Source organism: Lycorma delicatula, chromosome 3 (assembly GCF_047948215.1).
Source record: "Lycorma delicatula isolate Av1 chromosome 3, ASM4794821v1, whole genome shotgun sequence".
In the NCBI taxonomy this organism is placed as follows: Eukaryota; Metazoa; Arthropoda; class Insecta; order Hemiptera; family Fulgoridae; genus Lycorma; species Lycorma delicatula.
Window position 1 is genome coordinate 166,568,804 of NC_134457.1, and position 23,972 is coordinate 166,592,775.

General features: G+C 29.9%; 1 protein-coding gene across 5 annotated transcripts in view; it reads left to right on the forward strand.

Moving 5' to 3' along the window:
• The window catches only part of LOC142322173 (hydroxylysine kinase), a 37,018-nt gene that overhangs the window by 11,780 nt on the left and 1,266 nt on the right, over positions 1 to 23,972 (forward strand). For 2 of the 5 annotated variants that reach the window (XR_012755794.1, XR_012755792.1), the window contains exons 4-8: positions 1,737 to 1,814; positions 2,718 to 2,869; positions 5,653 to 5,827; positions 8,708 to 8,973; positions 13,896 to 14,234. Coding sequence is in view for 2 of the 5 variants with exons in the window: in XM_075360943.1 (XP_075217058.1) it covers positions 1,737 to 1,814; positions 2,718 to 2,869; positions 5,653 to 5,827; positions 8,708 to 8,973; positions 13,896 to 14,087 (863 nt within the window). In the remaining 3 variants the exon portion in view is untranslated. Of the gene's footprint in view, positions 1 to 1,736; positions 1,815 to 2,717; positions 2,870 to 5,652; positions 5,828 to 8,707; positions 8,974 to 13,895; positions 15,330 to 23,972 lie in introns of those variants that run through there. The other 3 variants (XM_075360943.1, XM_075360944.1, XR_012755793.1) reach the window with 2 other exon arrangements.

Below are 23,972 nucleotides of genomic sequence, written 5' to 3' on the forward strand. Positions count from 1 at the left end.
ACATATATGGTATAGAATTGCATTATAGTTCTATCATGACCTCATTAAATTGTTGTATACATGCAATCACATTGTCTTCAACATCAACTTTACTCTGTTGATGACTATCTATTTAGTTTGTGGTTTAAAAAGTTTAAAATTGAGAATTTCTTATTATGCTGTAATTTTTTTTCAGACATTTGATCTTTTCAGTGAAAGCGATTTTAAAATTTTAAAATAATTTAAAAATGTATTAGTGTTTTTACTTCCTTGTACAAAGTAAAGGAAGTATTGTGATCACGCAGAATTTCGGTTTTCAGATTTCAACAGAAATATCCATTTTGGCCATCCCTGAATCTATGTTGACTAGTTTCAGCATGACGTCTGTACGTATGTATCTCCATAACTCAAAAACGATTAGCCATTGGATGTTGTAATTTTGGATTTAGGACTGGTGTAACATCTAATTGTGCACCTCCCCTTTCGATTCAAATTGACGACCAAAAGCATCCAAAAAGTCGAAAATCCAAAAAAATAGGATTTTGGACTTTTCTTAACTGCAGTAATAAGCCCTCATTGAGAGCTTTTCAACAATATGTCATAAATGGTACTTATTTTCACTGATTCCAAAGTTACAGTGAAATAAAATTTTAATTAATGAAATATTTTGATTTTACAAGGGAATTGGTTCAAATCTGACGTCATCTCCTTTTTTTAATTTTTTATTTTTATTTAAATACGAGTATATTGATTTATTAATAATTATTAACCTTTGATTGTAAAAAAAAAGTTTTACAATAAATAATAGTTCAATAATAACAAAAATAAAAATATCATTAGTTATTAAAAAAATAAAATTTTATATGTAGTTTTCATTTTAAAAAAAATGTGTATATATAATTTAATAGGTGTACAAGTAAGTCATGTGGGGTCCTGTCGCCGAATGGCTTCGATAATTCTTGGCACTGTATAAACTTGTAGTAGCCCTGGAGAAGCGCTATTGTTGTCGTCGATTGGCTTCGACGGTTTGTTGTAATTTATAACCTTGTGGTAGCCCTAAAACGGGCCGGTTGTTGAGTTATCTCTGAGAAGAACTGTTGGGTCCGGAAGCTGGTCTCCGGCGAAGTCGACTTGGATGTAGTCGAGAGTTGCGGCTCGTCTATTGAAATCAGACCGGGCTTCCCCTCAGCGGCAGTTGGGTCCCCATTACAGCGTGGCAGTGGTGGCCCCCAGAGCCCCGCAGTGTCGGTTCGGCGTCAATAGTCTTTTGGCCGAGGCGGTTCTTCCCGAGTGATCCTACGCTGGGCCGTCTTCTGCTGCTGAGTCCGCCAGCGAAGTCGTTTGAAGCCCGGCGAACTGGAGCGGGAAGGTAGCGTCCGCGTCCAGCGGTTCCCTCGGCGGGCCAGCCAGGTCTGCTGCTTCGGCATCCACCGGAAAGTCCCACATTGAGGTGGCCAGGAAACTTCTTCTGTTTTCTTCCATCTTCTTCTTCTTGGTTTTCTTTCTGGTGCTGGTCGACGATGAATTGAAAATTCACTCTCGTGCACGATTTTTTATTGGAGCCTGAGAATGGTGGGGCCACAGCGCCGCTTTGGTGGGAGAACTGCACGGCAGGGTGACGCTGTACCAGTGCGTCTGAGTACTGTCCTCCTGCTGATTTCTGAGCTGCTACCGTTGCCGTTCGCCGATGTTAAGTCCGGCATATATATGGTAACAGTCCATATGATTATTTACTTAATTTCATTATTCTGTTTTAGCAAAACATGGTATTAATACAACAGAACCAGAAAACAATATTTATGGTGAATATTATTCTGTGGAACCATTAAAAACAAGTAAGTTTTTCATAATATTTATATTAAATACAATATTATATTAGTAATGCTATCTAACGTTATTGTTTATAAACTGAAATTATTCTAGATAAATCTTCTATAAAAAAATAAATATTCTTATCTTTAAAGTGTTGAAATATGCTTTTTTTAATTATTAACAAATTAATTTAGCTATTAAGAAATGGAAATTATTTTAAATTAACAATAAATAATTACAGTAAATTAACTATTTTAATGAATTTCATAAAATATCTTTGTTTTTGCTTAAAGGAAGAACAAGCGTTACTAAATATGACATTAAAGTGTTAAGTAAATGTGGAGGTTTAATCTACATACAGCATAACATATAAAATCTTTAAAAATGATCCTGAATCAAAATTACATTTGTTAACCTAAATTGGTCACTTATTTGGGTGTAGGTTTGAATTTCTATGTTGCATAAGACATAATTTTGATTGGTATGAGTGTAGCACTGATCTAACTTTATATTCGTTCCTTTTCTGAGGCATTTACAGTCATGAACGGTACTGTCAAATCTGGACTAGGCGCAGGGTTTGCGCTTCTGAGGTTTCAGTCAGTTTGTTTGAGGGAATCATGTTAGGATGATGAAGATGTCCATTTGAGGCTTACGTGAAGGCAAAATTTGATATGTATTTTACTGATACAAATGTCTGCCGAGGCATTTACATTGGTGTCATCCCGACCGAGCCCTGGCTGATGACTGTGAGATGTAATCAGTTAGAGGGTCTAAAGCCCCTCAGGGCTTGGAATGGAGGGGTAGTGGGGCTACCGATAACATCACAAGGTTGGGGGGGGGTGTCTTTCCCCTACGGGGTTGGGATACAGATTCCATAACCTATTTCAAATATAAATATTGATTTCTAAATTCTTATTTTATTATAGAGGAAGGTGATTCTGTCAACTATCATGTTATTCGGCTACTTAAATATCAACCAGGAATTTTACTAAAAAATATGTCTTCATTACCATCAGTACTTCCAAATTTATTTCATGATGTGGGCCAAAAAGCTGGAGCTCTTAATAACATAATGAAGGTAATATTAATTTAACATTATTAATCTTTATCTATGATGAAATATGTGGTCACTGATATTTGTATTTTTATAAATAATTCACTATATCTGTTGTTGTTGTGGTTGTGCGATTATCTATGCATAAGAACTGACTGACATTGTCCGTCAGTTCCCCAAATTCTGTGATACCAAGGACCAAGATCTGTAATACCAGTTGTCACAGATTAGTTGATAATAGAGAAAATTTAATTCATATGTCATCTCTCAACAAGCAAGAGAGAAAAAATGAGAGGAATAAAGAAAAGGTGTTGGGTATTAGTCAGCTAATATATATTTAAGCTATGGAATTATTTTGAAATGGTAATAGATGGGTGGGAATATCATATTTATGCTTAGAACTATGTATACAACTGATACTATGATTTATCGTAGTGATTTGATTCATTTCTTTACCTGAAACACTTGGATATGATTACAGTAGGGTTGCCTATATAAAATGTCTTTTAAATCCTAAATAAATTCTCTTTTTAATTAAAATAAATTTATCAAAAACAATATTTATCCTAACAATAATAACAATAGTAATTATGACAATGTCCTCCAATAGAATAATATTTTCATGAATATCACATTACAAATGTATGAGATAAAACTTTATATTTTGAAATTTAAAAAAATTCTTGGAAAAATTAATCAATTTTTTCATCCTTACCAAAGAAAAACAGAAAATTGTTTAATTTAAATTAATTTTATTGAAAGCAGCCATCAATAGTATCAACAGCTAAAAAGCTAAGCGAGTCATTTAAATGTTATTTTTTATTTTATTTTATTGCTATTCATCGTTAGTCATGAAATCTAATGAATTAAAATATTTTAAACTATTGTTATTTAGTTAACATTAATTTTTTAATCGTCAATTTTTTTTTGGTGGTTACATCAACATCATAACAACTTCATTTATCAAACTTGTGTAACAGTGACATTTTGGAGGTTACTGTAAACATCTGGTAAATTTTCTAAATCACTAAAACTTTCATCTATTCACTGTAAGTCACTTTTCCACACTTTTTCTTCTAAATTTCATTCTGGCTCAGCACTCTTATCTATTGTACATTGATTAAATAGTTTCACAATGACTTGAAAGTCATCTATATAGAAAACATCAATAATATACAGAATGTTTCATAATGTTCTTAGGAGTTACAAAAATTCAGTACAAAAAAGGTATTTCACTTACCTAAATGAAAGTTGTATAAGGTGATGCAGGGACTCAAACAGTTTTTGTTAAAATCTATAAATGTTCAATATGGTGCTCCTCTGGTGACACGGCAAACATCAAAACGAAAGTCTAGCTCTTGCCAAACTCGTTATAACATGTCATTTTCAATATAGTTGATTGCATTGATTATGCGATCCTTTAGCTCAGCGATATTGCGCGGGATTGGTGGGATAAACACCTTATCTTTCACGTAACCCCAGAGAAAGAAATCACATGGCGTGAAGTCTAGTGATCTTTTGTGGCCACAGCATAATTTGTTGGTCTTCTTTAGACGCACGTCCTATCCAGTGCCGAGGTAATGTTGTGTTAAGGTACTGTCGAACCTCGTTATGAAAATGGGCAAGGACAACCATCTTGCTGAAAATGAAGTCGTTGAGTAGTTGAGGCATAAGCCATAATTGTAACATATCCAAGTATATCATGCCGGTTACCGTTGTTTACATAAAAAAGAACAAAGGCAGTGTATGGGCCATACACTGCCTCACGAGAGATAGCACAAAAAACGTTTACTTTCGGAGAATCCCGAATGTGTTCCACATAAGCGTGTGGGTTTTCAGTTCCCCAAACTCGCACGTTATGACGGTTTACTTTGCCGCTAATATGGAAAGTAGCTTCATCGCTGAAAATTATCTTGTTTAGAAAACCTTCATCTAACATCTTTTCCTGTAACTGTAAACAAAAATCGGGCCTACGTGTTTTATCTCCATCAGAAAGACGCTGGATTAATTGAAGATGGTACGGTTTGCTTAATAAACGTTTACGGAGAACTCTCCACACTGTTGTTTTCGGAATTCCTAATTCTCTGCCTCCAGCCGCAGTCGATTTTGACGGGCTGCGAATGAAACTTGCACGTACACGTTCGACATTGACTTCTGAGGTTGATGGACGACCAGTTGATTTTCGCTTGCACAAGCGACCAGTTTCACAGAATTGTTTATACCATGCACGAATTGAATTGTCACTTGGTGGCTCCTATGAAATTTCAACCGAAACGCACGTTGCACAGAAATTACTGACTTTGACAAGTGAAATTCTAACACACAAAACGACTTAACGCTTCCAGTGGCACCCATTTTCTCTACTGTCGACGCTTAGCGAGCAAATGGTTTACTAACTGCCTAGTAAATGTGGAAAAAACTATTTGAAGTACTCTTTCGTACAGTACTTGTTTTATTCTTATGAGTGAAATAGTTTTTTGTTAATGAATTTTCGAAACTCCGAAGAACATTATGAAACGTCCTGTATTAACAAAATGATGAATAAAACAAGTAGTCTTGTAAGGCTGAACAACACTTAGTATAAAAGAAGTTATTTTACTCCTTCAAATATAGGGATGGAGGTTAATCAGTCATTGACTGAATAATTTCTGATGAAATATAATTTAAAATAATTTTAGGTAAGAAAATCAGATTACTGATGTAACTGGATTTTACCTATTTAATGAAATCTTTCTATTTATTACTCACAGAAAAGAAATCTTTTTAAATCTGTAATATTTATTTTTTCTTGTTGCTAATCAAAACAGGAATTTCATCATGATGGTTACAATGATAGAGAAACTTTATGGAGCCTTAAGAATGCAGTTAAAATTAAGGAATTCTTGTTTGCTGTAAAAGAGAATGAAAAAGTATCAATGGTATTAAATGTATTAGAAGAATTTGAAGAAACAGTAATAAAAAAATTAAATATTCTTCATTCAGGTATTATTTTGTGCTGTATTTTTATCTTTATTTAAGTTATACTGCCTTTAATGATGTCAATCTTAATTATATTCAAGCATTTGGTTTTACTGAGTTGCTTGATAATTTTTGACTAAACTAAAATTACATATGCAGAGATATAATTCATTGGCAATTAAATCCATTTTCAAATAGCTTTGTCTTTGCCTAGATTTGAATTGTACTTCTGTAAAAACTACAACATTGTAAACTCAGAGAGTGAAAATTCTAATCATTAATTATTTAACTATCAAGTAAGTAAGCAACTTAAGTTTTTCTGATTTGTTTCAAAATAAATTAATATTACATTCAGTAAATAAGTTTAAAACTTAACTTACTTCTACCAGGTGTGGAATAAGCACTGTGACTGTGACAATTCTAACTCCTTCAGACCATTTCTTCCATATTGTTCTTAAATTACTCATTCTGTTTAGTTGGTAGGACCATATTTAAATGATATTTAATAAGATAACCCTCCTCTCACATTGTTTTCTATTCTTAAACACCTTATTTGGGTTTTCCCAAAGAAAAACATGAATGGGTTTCCCTGCCTAGATTCATCCACATTAAAGTGGATGGGAAAGTGTTGAGAAAGAAGTTAAAACCTTACTCCTTATTTTGGCCTTGCAAAAACAATCATAACATTCAGTTACAGAACCCAAGGATGGTTAATGATAAACGCAATAGAGAGGGAAGAAAATTTTTCAATAAAATAATATTTTTTCAATAAAGAGAAGACAAAAGAGCAAACAAAGGAGGCATGTCAATTAAATCGTGACCATTTTGATGAAAATTGAATGGTAATGTCAATACTCAAAATAACCCCTGTAATATTCATAACATTAGTTAATATTATTAATATTCAGTTACAACATGGCAAAAGGATTATTTAGATTAATGGTAAGCTCATAGAAGTTTTACGATGGATTTAATTCTAATGGTTAAAAAATAAATCCTTACATTTTATAAAATATTTAGTCATTCAGAAAATTAATTATTAATCATTTTTTACTAATAAATGCTTAAAAAAATAGTTATTAACACTTAATTTTAGGCTTACTGAAGAATTTCAGTGTTATACAAAAATTGAAACAAAGCACAATTGCTTTGTGCTGTGTAATATCCGGTGAAATATCAAGTGCGAGGTTGAAACTTTTTTTAATTGCAAATATCAGATGGCATACTTATAAGATCAGAACATTGAGAAGAAATATTAATTCAGTTGAGTACTTTTTTTTGTAGTTGCTTATTTACACTTTGAGGATTAAAGTAATTGGTTAATATTCCTTTACTCTTATGCAAAAATAACATCTCTGTTGACATCTAGAGTGGTATACAATAGTATAGATAGGTTAAGTTGGAAGATAGATTAAGCCTAGTGCAGCTGTAAGTCAAAACAAAAGGTTTCAGGATTGCTACTGTATTTGATGTGTATTCTTTAAAATAATGAAAAGAGTTCATATAAACATGGAACCAGAAACACTTTATTTTTTAGTCATGGTTAATCAAAAATTTTTCTTCTTTTTGGCCATAAAAGTAAAAACAATGCAATACTGGAATTATAATGATTTATGAGATAAAATTAGGCGATAAATCAAATTATTCCTAAAGAATTAAAAACAGTTATACCAATGTAAAACCTTTGAGAAAAAATTCTCTTTAAACTTTTATAAGAAAATCTTTTGAAAATTATTCCAAAACTGTGGAAAAGAGTTTTCTTTTTACATATTTGGTAAAAATAAATTGTAATATAATAAAAGATGATTACACTATGTATTGATAAAAAATAATTTTGAATGAATTATGAATATGCCAGCAAAAAAAGATTACAAAGAAGTAAGTTATATTTCCATTCAAAATAATGTAAAAAGTAACACTGAAAACTTTGTGCAAAAAGAGATGAAAAAAATTCTTTCTTCAGTAACTAAACCTATCTTATGCTGATTAGCTGTTAGACACTTACAAATCTATTTATAGAATTAACTTTCTACTACTGATCTTATGAAAATTAAGTTAAACAAAAAAAAAAATCATTATTATTATAATGCTGATACAAATATAACTGTTAGTGAAGTATATTGATCTTTATTAGATTGAACTTCATTATATTACATAAATAAAAATAAAAATAATTTAATGAAGTGCATTAATGACTTTCTTATATCTGATTATCTTTGGGTGTTTATTATTATTTTTTATTGCGACAGGTTACTACAAGAGAACAATGATATATCACTTTGTAGTTACATAGATGTTAATTTTTTTTTATTGTTGTAATTGTAGTGCCAGAGGAGCTGTTGAGGAATATTATATGGAACTTTACAACTGAAATATTCCTTCTTTGATGAAAACCAAAACTCTTAATGCTAAATTTAGTAAGTGGTGGTCTGACTACACTACTGATTCTTTGATTATATTTCATTTAGTAGTTTTTTAGGGTATAATCTTTCACTAGTCAATGTTTATATCTAGAAAGCATCAAAAGAAGTTTAGTCCATAGACTAATGGAAAGCTGCAGTCAGAATTTATTTGTAAAACAATTTGTTACAAGAAAGAGATTAACAAACAATTTAAAAACATGATTGTTGTAGTAGCACTGTGCCTGAAAATTCTAACATTTTCTCAAAAGATTTGCTAGGATTATTTTAATAAAGTGATAAACATAGAAATATTAATATTGAAATAGTCTTTTAATAACCATATCTTAATGTAGTTTATGATTTATAACAGTATTTTTTTTTTTTTGTTATAATGTTACAGTATTTATGTTCTATGTCATGAATTGTAGTTTTTCCTTGTGTAAACACAGAGAAACTTTCCCATCGCTTTCTATTGGTGTGGTATATCATTTGTTTTCTGTAGGTTTGATACACGGTGATTTGAATGAACAAAATATATTAGTTGAAAAATATAGTGATTGTTTGAGTGACGAGGACGACAAGAAAGGATACAAGGTGTGTGCTATATTAGATTATGGTGATACTCATGTGTCTGCTTACATATTAGAACTTGCAACAATGATGTGTTACATGTTGCTAATGGCCGATGATCTTGAGGCAGGCACGTATGTTCTAGAAGGATATAATAAACTGAATCCATTACCAATTGAAGAGTACAAACTACTTCCAGTAAGTTGACAAAATTTAATTAATTATTTATTTAACTGTAACATGTCTATAATATTTGAGAAATTTAAGTTATTTGTTAAAATTGTTACAGTAATTTTAGTAGGCTATGTGCATATTTAAGTAACAAGATTGGCTGTTTAACTGAGAGTCCTAGTATTCATTCACAAAATGATGATCTGAAAACAAAAAGAACTATATATTGAAACAATTTTTGTTTATATACTTAATTTTTTTGTAGTAATTGTTTTTGAGGAACTTCAGAAGTTTTGAAGAAATTTAACCAAACCACGTGAAATAAGAATGCAATAACAGATAAAATATCATAACTATGAATCAAACCAGAATCTACTGCATATAGTATCAACACAACACCACTGCTACTTATAATTATAATTATCTATTACAATTATAATTCAATTATAATTGTCTGTGTGGTTCAGAATTAAGTATTACCATGAGCAATTAGGAAAATTAAATATTAAGTATATGTCAAGGTAAAAGACCAGTTATTAATAAAAAGTGAATGGCATCAATGAATCAACAAAGCAAATCTAATATATTTAACATGTTCATTGGAAAACTACCAACCATTTGGTTTGGAAGCTATTGTTCGCTTTCTGTTATCTGTTGACAATGAGATAGCTAACAGCAAACAATCTTGCCAATTATGAAATCCAGAGTGATTTGATTTTGCAATCAGAGATCTTAATGTTGCTGAAATTCATTCTATAAATTCACTAATTCATCACAATAACTAATTATGTAAAAGTGATAAGACTATGGCAGTGAATGAAGGTGTAAGATAAGGTATGACTGCCATAGTTTTAATAAAACCCATACACATTTCTGCATATACTTATGATAAAAAGAAGGTCATGAGGGATACATATTCACATGGGTAATTTGATGAACAAGTGAATGCAAAAATTCAAGGATATCAGTAGTTCATGATTAGTATTCTTGCTAAGGAATTACAGATATTTCTCAGAATAAAATGTACAGATTGTTACAGAAAAAATTAAGCTGTGAAAAATTGTGTGCAAGAAAGACCCAAAAATATTATTGGATGTGTATATACTGTTGCTTGCCCTGTTCAAAAGATTCTGCAATTCTGATGGGAACTTTCTAGATTACCTTCTTGCTACCAAATTTTGTACTTATTGCTTCCATGATCTCCTTCACCTCAAAAAATGACTGGTTCTCCATGCCAAGAAGACTGGTTCTCAAATATCAGTGCTGAACTAGCTTATTTTAATGTATAGTACTGGAACCAACAATTGTAGTTTAATTCACAAGTGCCATTCTTTTTGCTTCTTAGCCACTAATCTGATAATGCAATCATTTAATACATGGTATAAAAATAAAAAGTTAATCATCTTGAGTTAATATTACTGTTAATACAGTATATGGTTTTGTAATACTTTGTCCAAATCATAGTTTATATATAAGCGCATTTATGAGGCCAAATTTAGAATTCTGAATTAAAATTATACATGCAAACTTTGAGCTACTATCTAGTTGAAAAGTTAACTATGTTTAACTTAAGCTACTTAAGCTACGTGGTGAACGCATCATCCCAAATCAGCTGATTTGGAAGTCGAGAGTTCCAGCGTTCAAGTCCTAGTAGAGTCAGTTATTTTTATACGGATTTGAATACTAGATCGTGGATACGATTCTTTGATAGTTGGGTTTCAATTAACCATATATCTCAGAAATGGTCGAACTGAGACTGTACATGACTACACTTCATTTACACTCATACATATCATCCTCATTCATCCTCTGAAGTAATATCTGAATGGTAATTATCAGAGGCAAATAGGAAAAAAGAACTTAAGCTACATGGAGAAAAATCTTGAAGTAATAAATATGTCTTAATTAAGAGGAATCCATTCTCATTTTAAAAGATTGTAGTAGATTGTCTTTTCTGTTGACCTGTGGGATGTCGTGGTAGCATCTATGCATTTATGAGGAAAGGTCAGTTATGAGGAGAGGGTTCAAACCTGGTCAGGCTTGGCATTTTTCCATATGAAAATAATTAATTCTTGTCATCAGTAACTCTAATTGGAGCAATCAAAGCACCTGTTATTACTTAAAGAAATGAGAATATCTATTTTTAAAATATCATTTAAAAGATGGAAAATCATAATGATTTTATTTTTTTTGTATTGGATATGTACTTTTCACAATGTATGATATAGTACTGCCATTAAAACACTTAAGCTGACATAAAGTTCAAGATTAATCAGTGAAAGGTAGATTTTTACATTTTTTTATAGTAGTAAAGAAATGAAAGACTAATTCAGCTATCACTCTTTCAAGACTTTTTATCTAGTTTATTTGAAAATTGTGTTATACTTCTGCAAAAAAATTTCATTATTTTTTTTTTTTTTTAAGAGAAAACCTTCAACATGTAATATACATATATATTATACATTAGCATCCCTATCACGGCTTTGCCCACACTATATAGTCACTTGCATTTCCCATTGTGGTCAACTTTTTTTTTATTTATGTTTTTAGTCATGTTGCATATACAGTAACAGCGACAGTGGCTATGTTTGTTTAGCTGCCACACCATACACTGCCAACACCCCTTAAAAATATGAAATTCAAAAAACCTGGAAATGGTTTTTAAATATTTTTTTAAAGAGCATTTGCAAGCCAAAATCTACTGAATATCTCATTTAGTATAGTCGGAAAATTTGAAATCATTGTTCAAAATTTTTTTATCCTTCTTCACCCCTTTCAAGATCAAATTTTGAAAAATCTACAAGTTGGTTTTTAGATATGTGAAGATTACACACATCAAAAATCAAGTTGATGTCTTCATTTGTTACCAAGAAATTAAAAAAATAGTTTGCTTTCAAAAAAATTTAAAAATCCATTTTAACCTTTTAAACTCAGGATTTCAAAAAATCCTTTCTTAGTATGCACATAGACTGTAAGAAGAATGTGTCTACAGATTTTGATCAATTTATCTTCAGTAGTTTTTGCTGGGTATGAGATGTTGTTTTATATACATATATAATTCACTCAAAACAGACTTATCAACAAGAATGTTAATTGTTAAAAACATTTTCTTACCATTACTATTTTTCTTGACAAAATGAGTTAAAAAATTTATGTTTTATTAAGAGTAAGTTTTTCCTAAAGCAGTAACATTTGTAACAATTTAACAATTCTTAATTTTTAGCTCAAGAATAGATGTAAACAAAGAATTAAAATAATTAAATAAATATTAAATGACTGTTACAGATTAATGAAAGTTTTCTTCCAAAGACCTTTAAAAGGTAATTATTAGATTCTCCTCAGTGGAGGACCTACTGTAATAATGGGATATACCCAGTTTCCAAGCAGTATAGCCCAGCAGTAATCCAGTATTTGGGATATTGGAGTACTCCCTCCAGGATATTGATTATTTCAAACTGAAATACTGGACTGGAAAGAAATCAATGATAAGCTATGACTGGCTTTCAAAAGAAAAAATCTGATTAATTTTATTTCATTATATCAAGACAAAAAATTCATTGGGATGTATTGAAGAACTTTGTTGATAACTTCAATTTTTTTTAATGTTAATTGGAATTTTTTAGAATATGCTTTCTTTAACTGAAGTTGAGAAACTTTTAGGGAACTATTTTTATATAACATAAATTACAATTTACAAACATCATTAATGAAAGCTTCTTACTTGAACTTCACCAGATGCTGATATTTTATTTAAGAAATCATAGTTTGAAAATTTTGTTTTTCATTATTTTTTTTCTTCAAGTGAGCTTTTTGATAGTATTCGTTTTATTATATTAGCAGTTTTTGAAAACTGCTAATATAATAAACTGCTAATAGCTTGTTTGAAGTCCACATCCTTGGCAGTAAATTTCATGGATTTTATTGACGAGAATTATAATTATTAATTACAATTAAAATTGATAGTATTTTATAAAAATATATATTTTTATATTCTCACTTAAATTCTTAATTTAATTGTATAAGAAGGAACAAACTTCGTTTAGTCCTTTGTGAATGATTCCTTCATGTTAGGAATAGAAATTAATTCACTTAACTTTATTCTAAAATCATGTACAAGATAGATTCACCATGGCTACCTGTAGTAAAAGATTTCCTGAGTAGGAGTATCAAGAAGGAGTAAATTTTACTTATAGCCTATGTGTTTACAGATACACAGCTCTTTTACCAATAGTCTTTTAATTGACTTTAAATAGAATTTTTTATACAAATATTGCAAATAATAAGCTCAGCTGTATTATGTTTGACATTATCAGATAAATTTTGATCTTTAACTTGGTTTTTAATTCTTTGTAAGGCTACAAAATATCTACTTAAAATCCAGAATATTTCTTCTAATGCATTACAAACTCAATAATTCAGACAGCACAAATAGAACAAACTGAACAAACCCACAGTTGCCAATATACACAGAACTGAAAGACAATTTTAAGTTAAAGTTAATGGCTGACAAATTAAGATACTTTTACTGCCATTTGGTGAAATTTGAAGTTATGTCTGAAAACAAGTAATTTCCTGGAGAAGTCATGTTTTCAAACACAATATAGATTTTATACTTCTAAATTTACTATATAAAATTGAAAGAGATAGCTATTCAGCTCAACAGTTGTATTTATCTCTGAAAAATAGGAAAATCTAAAAAATAAAAAAAATTGGATGACAGATTTTTGGATTTGGTGATTAATTTATTATGAAAATAAAATATTTTTGTTTTGTTTCATAGAAGAGGAATCATATTATTTAAAATTTAAAAGAAAAACATAATTGTACATGAACTTCATGATATATACCACTGGTAAAAGGAAGTCTAGCATTTTTATGTTTAACTTTATGTTTTTGCTAAGAATGTAACCATTTATTGATTAAGTCTTCTTTTGTTTAATTTTTTTTAGATCTGTGTGAGTGCTCGATTATGCCAAAGTCTTGTGTTAGGAATTTATTCGCATTCCTTGGATCCTGAAAATCACTATGTACTAAGTACACAGGCAGCAGGATGGAAAATTTTACATAAAATTAGATCTACTGATTCAGATAGTGTTTATAAATTATGGATGAAAAATATAATAAAATGTCAAGAAAATTAAGCTGCAAGCTTATGTATGATAGCATACATGTTAATACATAATTACTCTCATCATTAAAGTCAAATGGTTAATGTCTGTTCTGTATGCTGACAATTATTGAAACAAGAAGTGGAATAACACATAATCTAATTCTTTCAGCAGTGATCAGTAAGGTGGCTTTTTAATTATCTGCTCTCAAGTTGTAATTCTAGCTATGTTTTAACAAACAATCTAGTTTCTAAGCCTATTAATTGTTTCATTGTGGCATTGTAATTAAGTATATGCCTTATCTCTGATTTATAACACCTCACTAAAAATCTTTGAAGATATAAATTTATATTAAATAACTTGACACAATGGCAATACATCCAAGAATATTAACTAACGCTTTAGTATAAACTTTAAAGTTTTTATCTAACAGAATAAAGTTTTTATTAAAAAAAATTCTACTTAAAGGATTATTTGTTTTTTAAGCTCTAGATTAAAATAAGTAGTTATCAGAATTATAAGTGGTAATTCGTGATAAGCCTATTCAAGAATAAGAATATGCGTAACATACCATAAATCAGTTCTTTTTTGCATATAAATGGTCACAATCAAATCTATCTGAACAAATTTTAATAACATTTTCTTATGATTCAATCTTCTTACTAAGAAATGATATGATAATAATTGTTATTATTCTGAATCAAGAAGAAAAATTTTAACACTGATAAAATGTCCTATTACCAAGCTTCATTAACAGGAAAAATCAAAGGAAATATTCTCTCAAAACAAAAAAAAGTTAATGATTTAGAGAAGAGATAAATGAATACTTCATAAAACTGGAAAATTATTTCATAATTATATATGGAATTAATTCATATCAGTACCAGTTTATTTTATTAAATTTAGTATATGTTTAAAATTTAACAATAAAATAGACTTAATTATTTCACAGTAAAATATAAATATACATGATAAAAGTTCTACATTAAAAGGTAACTCTTGCCTCTGCAGTGTGTTAGTGAAAATGAAGTGTGTTATGAATGACAAATCTAGATTTCACTAAGAAAAGTAGGAATCTTAACAGAAGAATTTTTTGCTGTGTACTGAATACACCCGACTGCAAAAAAATGTCAATATAAGCCTATTAATTTCATTACTAAACTTGAGAAGGAAATGTTTCTAGAGAGAGCAGCAGTTAGAGTTAATATCAAAAACTATTACACAAATTAGCAGCATCATTGTCATGACAAAATAGGTAAATATTAATAAGTGTTAGAGATAATTGGTAAAAAATTGTTTCATATATTACCTGTTTATTTTAAAGAAATATATTATTTACATTGACATATATTATTACAGAGAAGATCAATGTTATTTTTACCTACTTTTCATGGTGATCAATATTTTCTACACTCTTTCTTCCAAGATTCTAATGGAGTTAAAGATAATTTTTCTGTTAATATTCTTTTGAGCTAATAGTATATGACTTTGGCAGCTTGTAATCTCATTGCTTTTTATTTTAGGTACAAGAGTTTATTTGTGTTTGTCATCTTTGCCATCTTTTTTTCATTGGTTTTTATTTCTGCCTCTTCATTGCCTTGTACCTCACAAAAAATGTATTCTATGAATATTAAAATAACACTGTCATCCATAATAACAAACAAAGAGAAAGTCATAATATCATGGTAATTCCAGTTATTGAGTTCATCTACATCTATCACTTTCTGTTTCTATAATTAAATATTACATTGAGCAATTAATTCCTGCTTAAAATATCATGTTCATTGCTATGGTATCACTGAGAGTTATTAGCTAAACAAAAAAGTTGACTTCAGCTCTTTTAAAAATGATTTTGATAAACTTTTTTACACCTTCGCAAGTTTCTAAAATCACACTTTTGGCTCTAACAAATAATATACCAATGTAATTTTATCAGTCACTCAGTGTACATACTTTTAGAATGATTACATTTGAATTCTAATTAATTTTTTTCTAAACCTCATCTTACATTAAGCTTACTTAGATACATTCTCCCTATACTACAATAAGAAAACTAAAGGTTTGCTTCTGTCTTTGTCAAACAAACTGTCGGCTGGCTTAGGCAAGATGGGTGAGCGGGGATATCTAACCAGATTACATCATCCGCTTACTAATAACATGACACATTTGTACGTAAAATGCAAACGACTAGTACAATATGATGACTAGAACACTAGACACAGCAGTTGAGCAAGGGCAAACTTTTAGCTCATGTATTTTGAGTGGGGGATAATATATAAATTACATTGTTTTCTACAGAAAGGGGTGCATTAATTTGTTGTCTTATACTATATGCATCAGTTTTTCTTAATGAGTATGATACAAGTAAAGGATTTGAGATTTGAATAACAGTATACAGAGTTTCTTTCTCAGAATAATGATGTTCATTGCACAGCCAACTGCTTAATTGAATGAAATGAAAGTGACAGCTGTAAAGCTGAATGTTATTTGCATTTCAATGAGTTTGACAAGCTGATATCATCATATTCAACTCAATGAAGAATACAATGAAAAACCACCTCACTCCTCACATTCCTTAGTAAGTTTGCCTTTGGATCCTATATATTCTTGAGAATACCTAATCTAAAATGATTGATATCTCATAAGAGGTGGCTTACAACCTTTTGGATATGGCAACCAATAAACAGAAGTAATTACATTTATTCGGATTCCAGTGACTACAGGCTTATGCCCAATTACAGCTATCTACCCACTCTTTTTTTATCATAAAATTAAAATTGTCAATTATGTAAAATTCCAACCCATACCTGAGAACTGAAAACCTTCCAGATGAAAGGTAGAGTACCACTTTGCTACAGAAATTGCATGTGTAGACTTTCTTTTTCCTGTTTAGCCTCCGGTAACTACCGTTTAGATAATTCTTCAGAGGATGAATGAGGATGATATGTATGAGTGTAAATGAAGTGTTAAGTCTTGTACATTCTCAGTTCGACCATTCCTGAGATGTGTGGTTAATTGAAACCCAAGCACCAAAGAACACCGGTATCCATGATCTAGTATTCAAATCCATGTAAAAATATCTGGCTTTACTAGGACTTGAACGCTGTAACTCTCGACTTCCAAATCAGCTGATTTGGGAAGACGCGTTAACCACTAGACCAACCCGGTGGGTTCCATGTGTAGACTAATTATACTGATCGTTACATTTCAGATCATCTTACTCAAGTGTGACTGACTATTCTAATCTCTGCGTTCTTCTTAAATTTCTAATTAGAAATTATCTACTACAATTTTTTTTTAAATTAGACTAATTAATTAACTTAAATGACAAATAGAAAAACGTTTATGCCATAATTCTTAAACACTTTGATAATTAATTGTTATTCAGAACATAAAATTCACTCAATGGAAATTTTATGTATGCATATCTCCCTAAATAATCTCATAATATCTCCAACATCTTTTATTACAAAAGGCTAATTAGGTGCTAGGTAAGAGAAGGAGCATATGTGAACATTGTGGATGAAAAAACATTTCAGGAGTTAGAAATGTTATAATGTCCATAAAAAAGGAAGGCAGCAGGATTAGATCGTATAAGCTAACTAATTAAATACACTGGCACATTCTTTAAGTTTAGACTGTTACATTTGTTTAATATGCGCTGGACATGAAGCAGCACATATCAACGTACCGTGCATCAGGTGTATGGGCAGTATCTGATGAATGGAGGAAAGCAAAGGAGGTATTAGTCTACTAAAAATTATAAAAGATGTATGGGAAAATTGTTAATGATAGATTGCATTCTATCTCTGATGCTTTGCTATTGGAGAAGCAGGCAGATTTCTGAAAGGGCTGATCATGCATTGATGATGTATTTTCTTTGAATTTATTGATAGAAAAGAGATGGGAGTGTAATTTACAGACACACCTTGCCTTCATTGATTATGAAAAGACTTTAGGGTTAAAAGGTCACTTCTGTGAAGTATTATCAATAAGAGCGGGTAGACAAATCATCTCATATAAATTGTTAAGAGTATGTATTTTATCACAAGAATATTGTTGGATACAGGAAGAGAACTATCTGAAGAAATTTATATTAATTAGGGAGTACATCAAGGCTGTAGTGTATCTCCTACACTTTTTAATATATATATTGATGATATTGTCAGAAGGTGGAAATTGATGGTGAATCCAGGAAGATCAATGCTATATTTTTAAATACAAAGCTGTTTGCTGATGATCAAATTATAATTCAGTAGAGTGAGTACAAACTTTAGAGGTCTGTGTTTTTAAACGGCAACAGGTTTGTTTGGAATATAATATGAAGCTCTCAATATAGAAGACAAAAACTATGACTTTCTGGGAAAATATCTAGTTCATACCAAGATAGTTTTAGATAGATGTACATTGACTAAGAAAACAAACAAAGAAACCTGGTTGATATTTTACAGAATGATGGGTGTACTTGTTTTACTGCATGGTTCTCAGATGTGGGTTCCTAGTAGATATTTAAACAATATTCCAATGTAATAGAAGCATTTTCTGAGATTGGTGAAGGGGTATTCAAGGTTAGATAAACTCTGTAATGAAGACATCTGGAAGGAATTAGGTACTTTCAAATAAGAAACCAGAATACTAAATAATAAGGAAAGATGGTTGGCTCATCTAGAAAGAATGACTAATGGATGAATACCAAAAAAGATATGGAAATATTAAAGCAGCAGGACGAAGAGATGTTGGGAGACCAAGAATATATTGGTGATTTAATTGTGGGTAGGATATATTCTTGAGACCGGAACAGGCAATTTTCCTATGCTTTGAAAGAAGAAAAAGTGATGATTATCTGAAGCTTTAACAGATGAAGATAGGATGTTTTTTTTTAATGTTTAAAGAAACTTTAATTTACAAGTTAATTCACCATTTAGAAGTACTATGTTTCAAACACAGAAGAAATTTAAAAATGACAAACAATCTTTTTTAATAAGATAATTACACTGATGGAAATTAATTTCTAAAAACTGAGAAACAAAAAAAAACAGTATTGAAACTTTATACTGTATTTGTATACATCCGTCAGTTAACCCTCTTCTCCCTATCTTACAGCCAAATTTACCAGAACACTTGATTACCTGTTAAGATGTTCATACTTTTTCCCCTCTTATATATATATATATATATATAAGAGGGGAAAAATATAATAATATATTTATAATTATAATTTATATATATTAGCAGACTCGTCAGACGTTGTCCTGCTCAAACGTTGTAAATCCAAAAATTAAAAAAATTTTGAAATAAACTATAAATTGTTTGAATTGCATTGATGAAAAAATATTTTTAAAAAAAATTATTTTTAAAATACCTGACGCCACCATCACTATTCGACCTATGAGATCTTTCAGCATTCCATCGAGAGCTTCAAGTGAATGATTGTGAGCCATAGTGCATTCATCCCAGATAATAATTTTGCATTTTTGCAAAACTTCAGTCATGCTTGAATGCTTCTTTTATGTTACACAATGTGTCTGGATCTGTGAGAATGTTCAATGGCAACTTGAGTGCTGAATGCGCAGCCCGCCCACCGTCAAGCAAGGTCACTGCAATGCCTGATGAAGCATTTGCCAACGCAAAAACATTTCCAAAGTTGCCACTATTTCTCGCTCCTCCATCTGCTCGATGTGGATGTATTGGCAGCGTGCGTTAACTTGTTGCTCCTCATTGCCCATGAAGTAGATTAGCAAACATTTTGTATCGGCATCAGGCACTGAGAACAAAGAGAACCACTTTGATGACGCACTTGGCCCTGAATCTTAAATGTTGATTCAAAATTACGACCATCCTCATTCTGAATGATTTTTTTCATTTGGAAGCAAAAATTGAATTTATGAATTTTATGCAAAAACAATTTCGATTGAGATGTGGCTCCAGCCAATAGTGTTTTCAATGGTTCTGGGGGCGAATTCAATGGTGGAAGTGAAACTTTTCCTGGTGCACAGCAAAGACCGGTCGATTCACCTTTGTATTTAAATGCATGACAATGTTGGCATTCTTTGTCCACATTGCCGATGACAATTAGTGCATGTGACGAATAGTTTATTTCCGGCTCATATTCGGACGCAAGGCGGTGAAGTGATGCATGTGTCAATGCGCGACGTTCTTGCACGCGATGTAGACCATGTGCTCTGTCTATGTCGGTGACTCGTTGACGTGCCTCTTTTGTCTCAATGCATTAACTCAAAGAAGTTCATTATAATGCTCTCTACTTTCAATTGCACGTGTGTTTGCAACCTGATCTCTTAAATTTACATTGTCCGTCAATTGATCCTTCGCCGTTCTTTTTAACCGACGGTTACGGACTACTTGTGCATGCCGTGTACGTCGTAAAATTAATAATTAGTGTAATTAATAAATTTTCATCCACATTACTGGTAATTTGCACTTACGAACATTCTAAAAAAGTACATCCTACATTTTTTTTTTATTTAATAATTTTGAAGTTTCATAACCATGTGATAGCTTAATTAATCAATTAATAAAAAAATTAAAGCACTGTAAAAAAAGCAACGTAGTTAAAATTTTTGTAGAAATTTTTATCATCTTTCTCATTCTTTATTTTAACATCTATTTTACCAAATTTTAGATAATTGTAAATTAAAAACAATTTTAGAAAATTTTCTATAAAAATTATAACTTATATTTTAATTTTATAAATGTATAATTTATTTTACAAACTTACATTTTATTTTCAAACGCCGTTCATTACTTCATAAGTTGCATAGAATTAAATGAGAACTGACAATTTAAATTTGTAGGTTAAGTTGATTGTTAATGAATGCACGTGTATAAATCATTAAAATTCATGTAAAATACTCACTTCAATACTGCACCTTACAAATTTGAACAATGTAAATTTTTTAATTACACTTTCAAACGTTATTTCAATAAATAATAATATAATATAATATTCTGAATAAGCGCACAATTCTAAAAGCTATCGCAACGCTACCTACCGGATCCAATTTTGAACCTTAACCATCCCAAGATCAACAACACATAAATAAATAAATAAATTAAAAAAACATTTTCTATTGGATCAAATTGTGAATCTAAATCATTCTCGAATCAACTTAATCACACACACAAAATTTCATAAACATCAATCCAGCCGTTTAGGAGGAGTTCAGTCACATACATGCGACAGAAGAAATATATATATATATATATATATATATATATATAATTTAAATACGCAAGGTTGGATGTATATGTATTCGTATTATTTTAATGCTATTACACAAAGTAAGGTTGTATATATTGACTAAACAAGTAGACCATTTTCACACTCATTTCCTGGAGGTACAAAAATCTTTAAAACCACTCATTATAACATTGACCGTATATTATTTTTCACTCAGAAAATTGACATTTGTTAAAGCTAAAATGCAGCTACACATAAAAGATTGTAAAATTAAAATGAAACTTAAAAAGTTAATAAATTGCATTGCACATAATCAGTATGTTTTTTTACGTTTATTGATTGACTTATAACAATTTTTTTTACAAAACAACATACATGTAAATCTGTGTTGATTAATAATATATAGATAACAATAAAGGAGATTCAGTTGTATCTACCTCAAAACACCTAAAAGCCTTTATTATTTCTGTATTGATATCCAATTTGTTGCAAATCACATCACGTTAATAAAACAGGCAAATTAATTTTTCGGAAAGTAATGATCTGTTTCCAAATCTAGGAATTGTCTATAATTATATTTTTTGGCATACATACTAACATACACACTCATATTTGCAGAAGAATTTAATCATCTTCATCCTCACAAGCTGATAAACAACAGGAGAATAATTTTTAACTAATCTTTACCAACTAATGGCAGCTACTCAAAAAATTTCTAACAAAATGGTAATATAAATTATAAACAATAACTAATATGAACAAGAACCTCTGAAGTAATACCTTATGGTGGTTCCAAAGGATAAACAGAAAAAGAAAAAACTAATATATAGTATATTATTAATAATTAATTATAATCATTTAGATTTTGTTGTCAAAGAAAATGAATATTTCAGATCAATAAATGCAAGGAAATATTATTTATTTCATATTGCCTTAAACCTTTTATATATTCTATTGAATAAATAAATCTTTAATTCTGTTTGGTATGTAATAATAGTCACATTATAAAGATCACATCAAAATGGGTAGTTATGCTACACCATAGAAAAATAAAGAAACTGTCCCAGTATTTGCCTGGATAGATCATAGAAGACTATAACAAATCCTTGATCAAAATAGTATCACAGAATACAAACTAATTATAAAATAAAATAGAGACATGGTTAAAGTATAATTGATAATGTAACTATCACTTGAAATATCATTGAAAATATGTGAAGATACTAACTACATAAAATAACTGCAAAATAAATTAAAATTCAGGTAATAATGAGAATTATTTCAGCACATATTTATGTACACATTAAACAAAGATGCCAAAAATTCAGATTTCTTTATTACTATTTTAATTCATAATATTTAAAAAAGTATTGACAGTAATATTGTTTCTGTAAAAGAAATCTTTTAATTTCATTTTAAATAAATTTGTGACAAAATCTTTTAATTTGTTTGGAAATATATTAAAAATGCTACAAAATACAATAAGACTTTCTCATAAGACAAAGAATTGTGTTGAGCTACACAAAAACAGTTCTTTTGTCTGGTTTGATACAGCTGGATATTTCTTTTTCTGTATGATTCATTCATTATATGATCACTTATAATTCTGGTTATTTGAGAGCGCCCAAGAGATGGTATATTTCAGATAGGAATAAATACAGTCACATGTGGACAAAATGTAATCATTATCATAAAAAAATTGTAATAGAATAAAATTACTATATTTGCCATATTTTATTTTGTTAAATGTATCAATTTAACCTAAATTCTAAAAACAGAAGTTTTCATAATTATTTATTTAATTTTTGTTTGTACATTTGTGCTGGAGTAGTGCATTTCATGCAACTTTTTTATAGCCTGTTTAATATAATCTATAATATTTTTTTTATTTTATGCACATTTGATTAGAGCTTACATTTAACTGTACAAATTTGTATAGCAATTTTGCACAGCAAATGTACTTTGTCCCTTTTTAAGAGATCATATGGTAAAAGTTATTTAAGGATTGTTATGATAAATTCCAGTAGTAATCTATACACAGTTATATCTAATAACATAACATTACTACCATGTACAGATAGATAGATGTATGATTGTTAAATGTTGATAAACATCTGTATAACAAAATACATGTCTGAAATTTATAATTCATTTTATTTTGTTATTCTTTCCATGACTTCAGCCAGTATCTAGATATTGGAAATGTCATATACATATATAATTAAATGGAGAAGAAATTTTAAGCAAGCACAGGTAGGTAAAATATTTCCTTTTGTTACTACTTCTTTATTTCCTTCCCACTAATCTTCATTTTATTATTAACGTTTAAAACGTATACAACTTAAGTTTAACATTTATTATATAAAATTATGTTATGATTATCTGCCTCATTACTTTTATTCTAGATTCAAAAGTTTAAGCCCTAGTGGGGGGGTTATGATAAATTAGTTCAGTTGAAAACTTGAACATAGCAAAATTCTAGTTGCGGGGAAGATTGTTCCTTTAGAAATCTTAAGTATGTTTTCTAGTGGTTGTTTAATTTCTGGATGAAAAGGGGTTTTTGTTGCAACTTAAAAATTGTCTGATTCTCTAAGTGTTATGGCCACTCATTTTTTTAGAGAAAAAAGCTTGAGCTTCTCTCTGGGTGGAATTTTTTATATCTAGTATAGTTTCTAAAAACAGATCTTCCTTTTTCCCTTTCAATCTGTTCATAAAAAAAT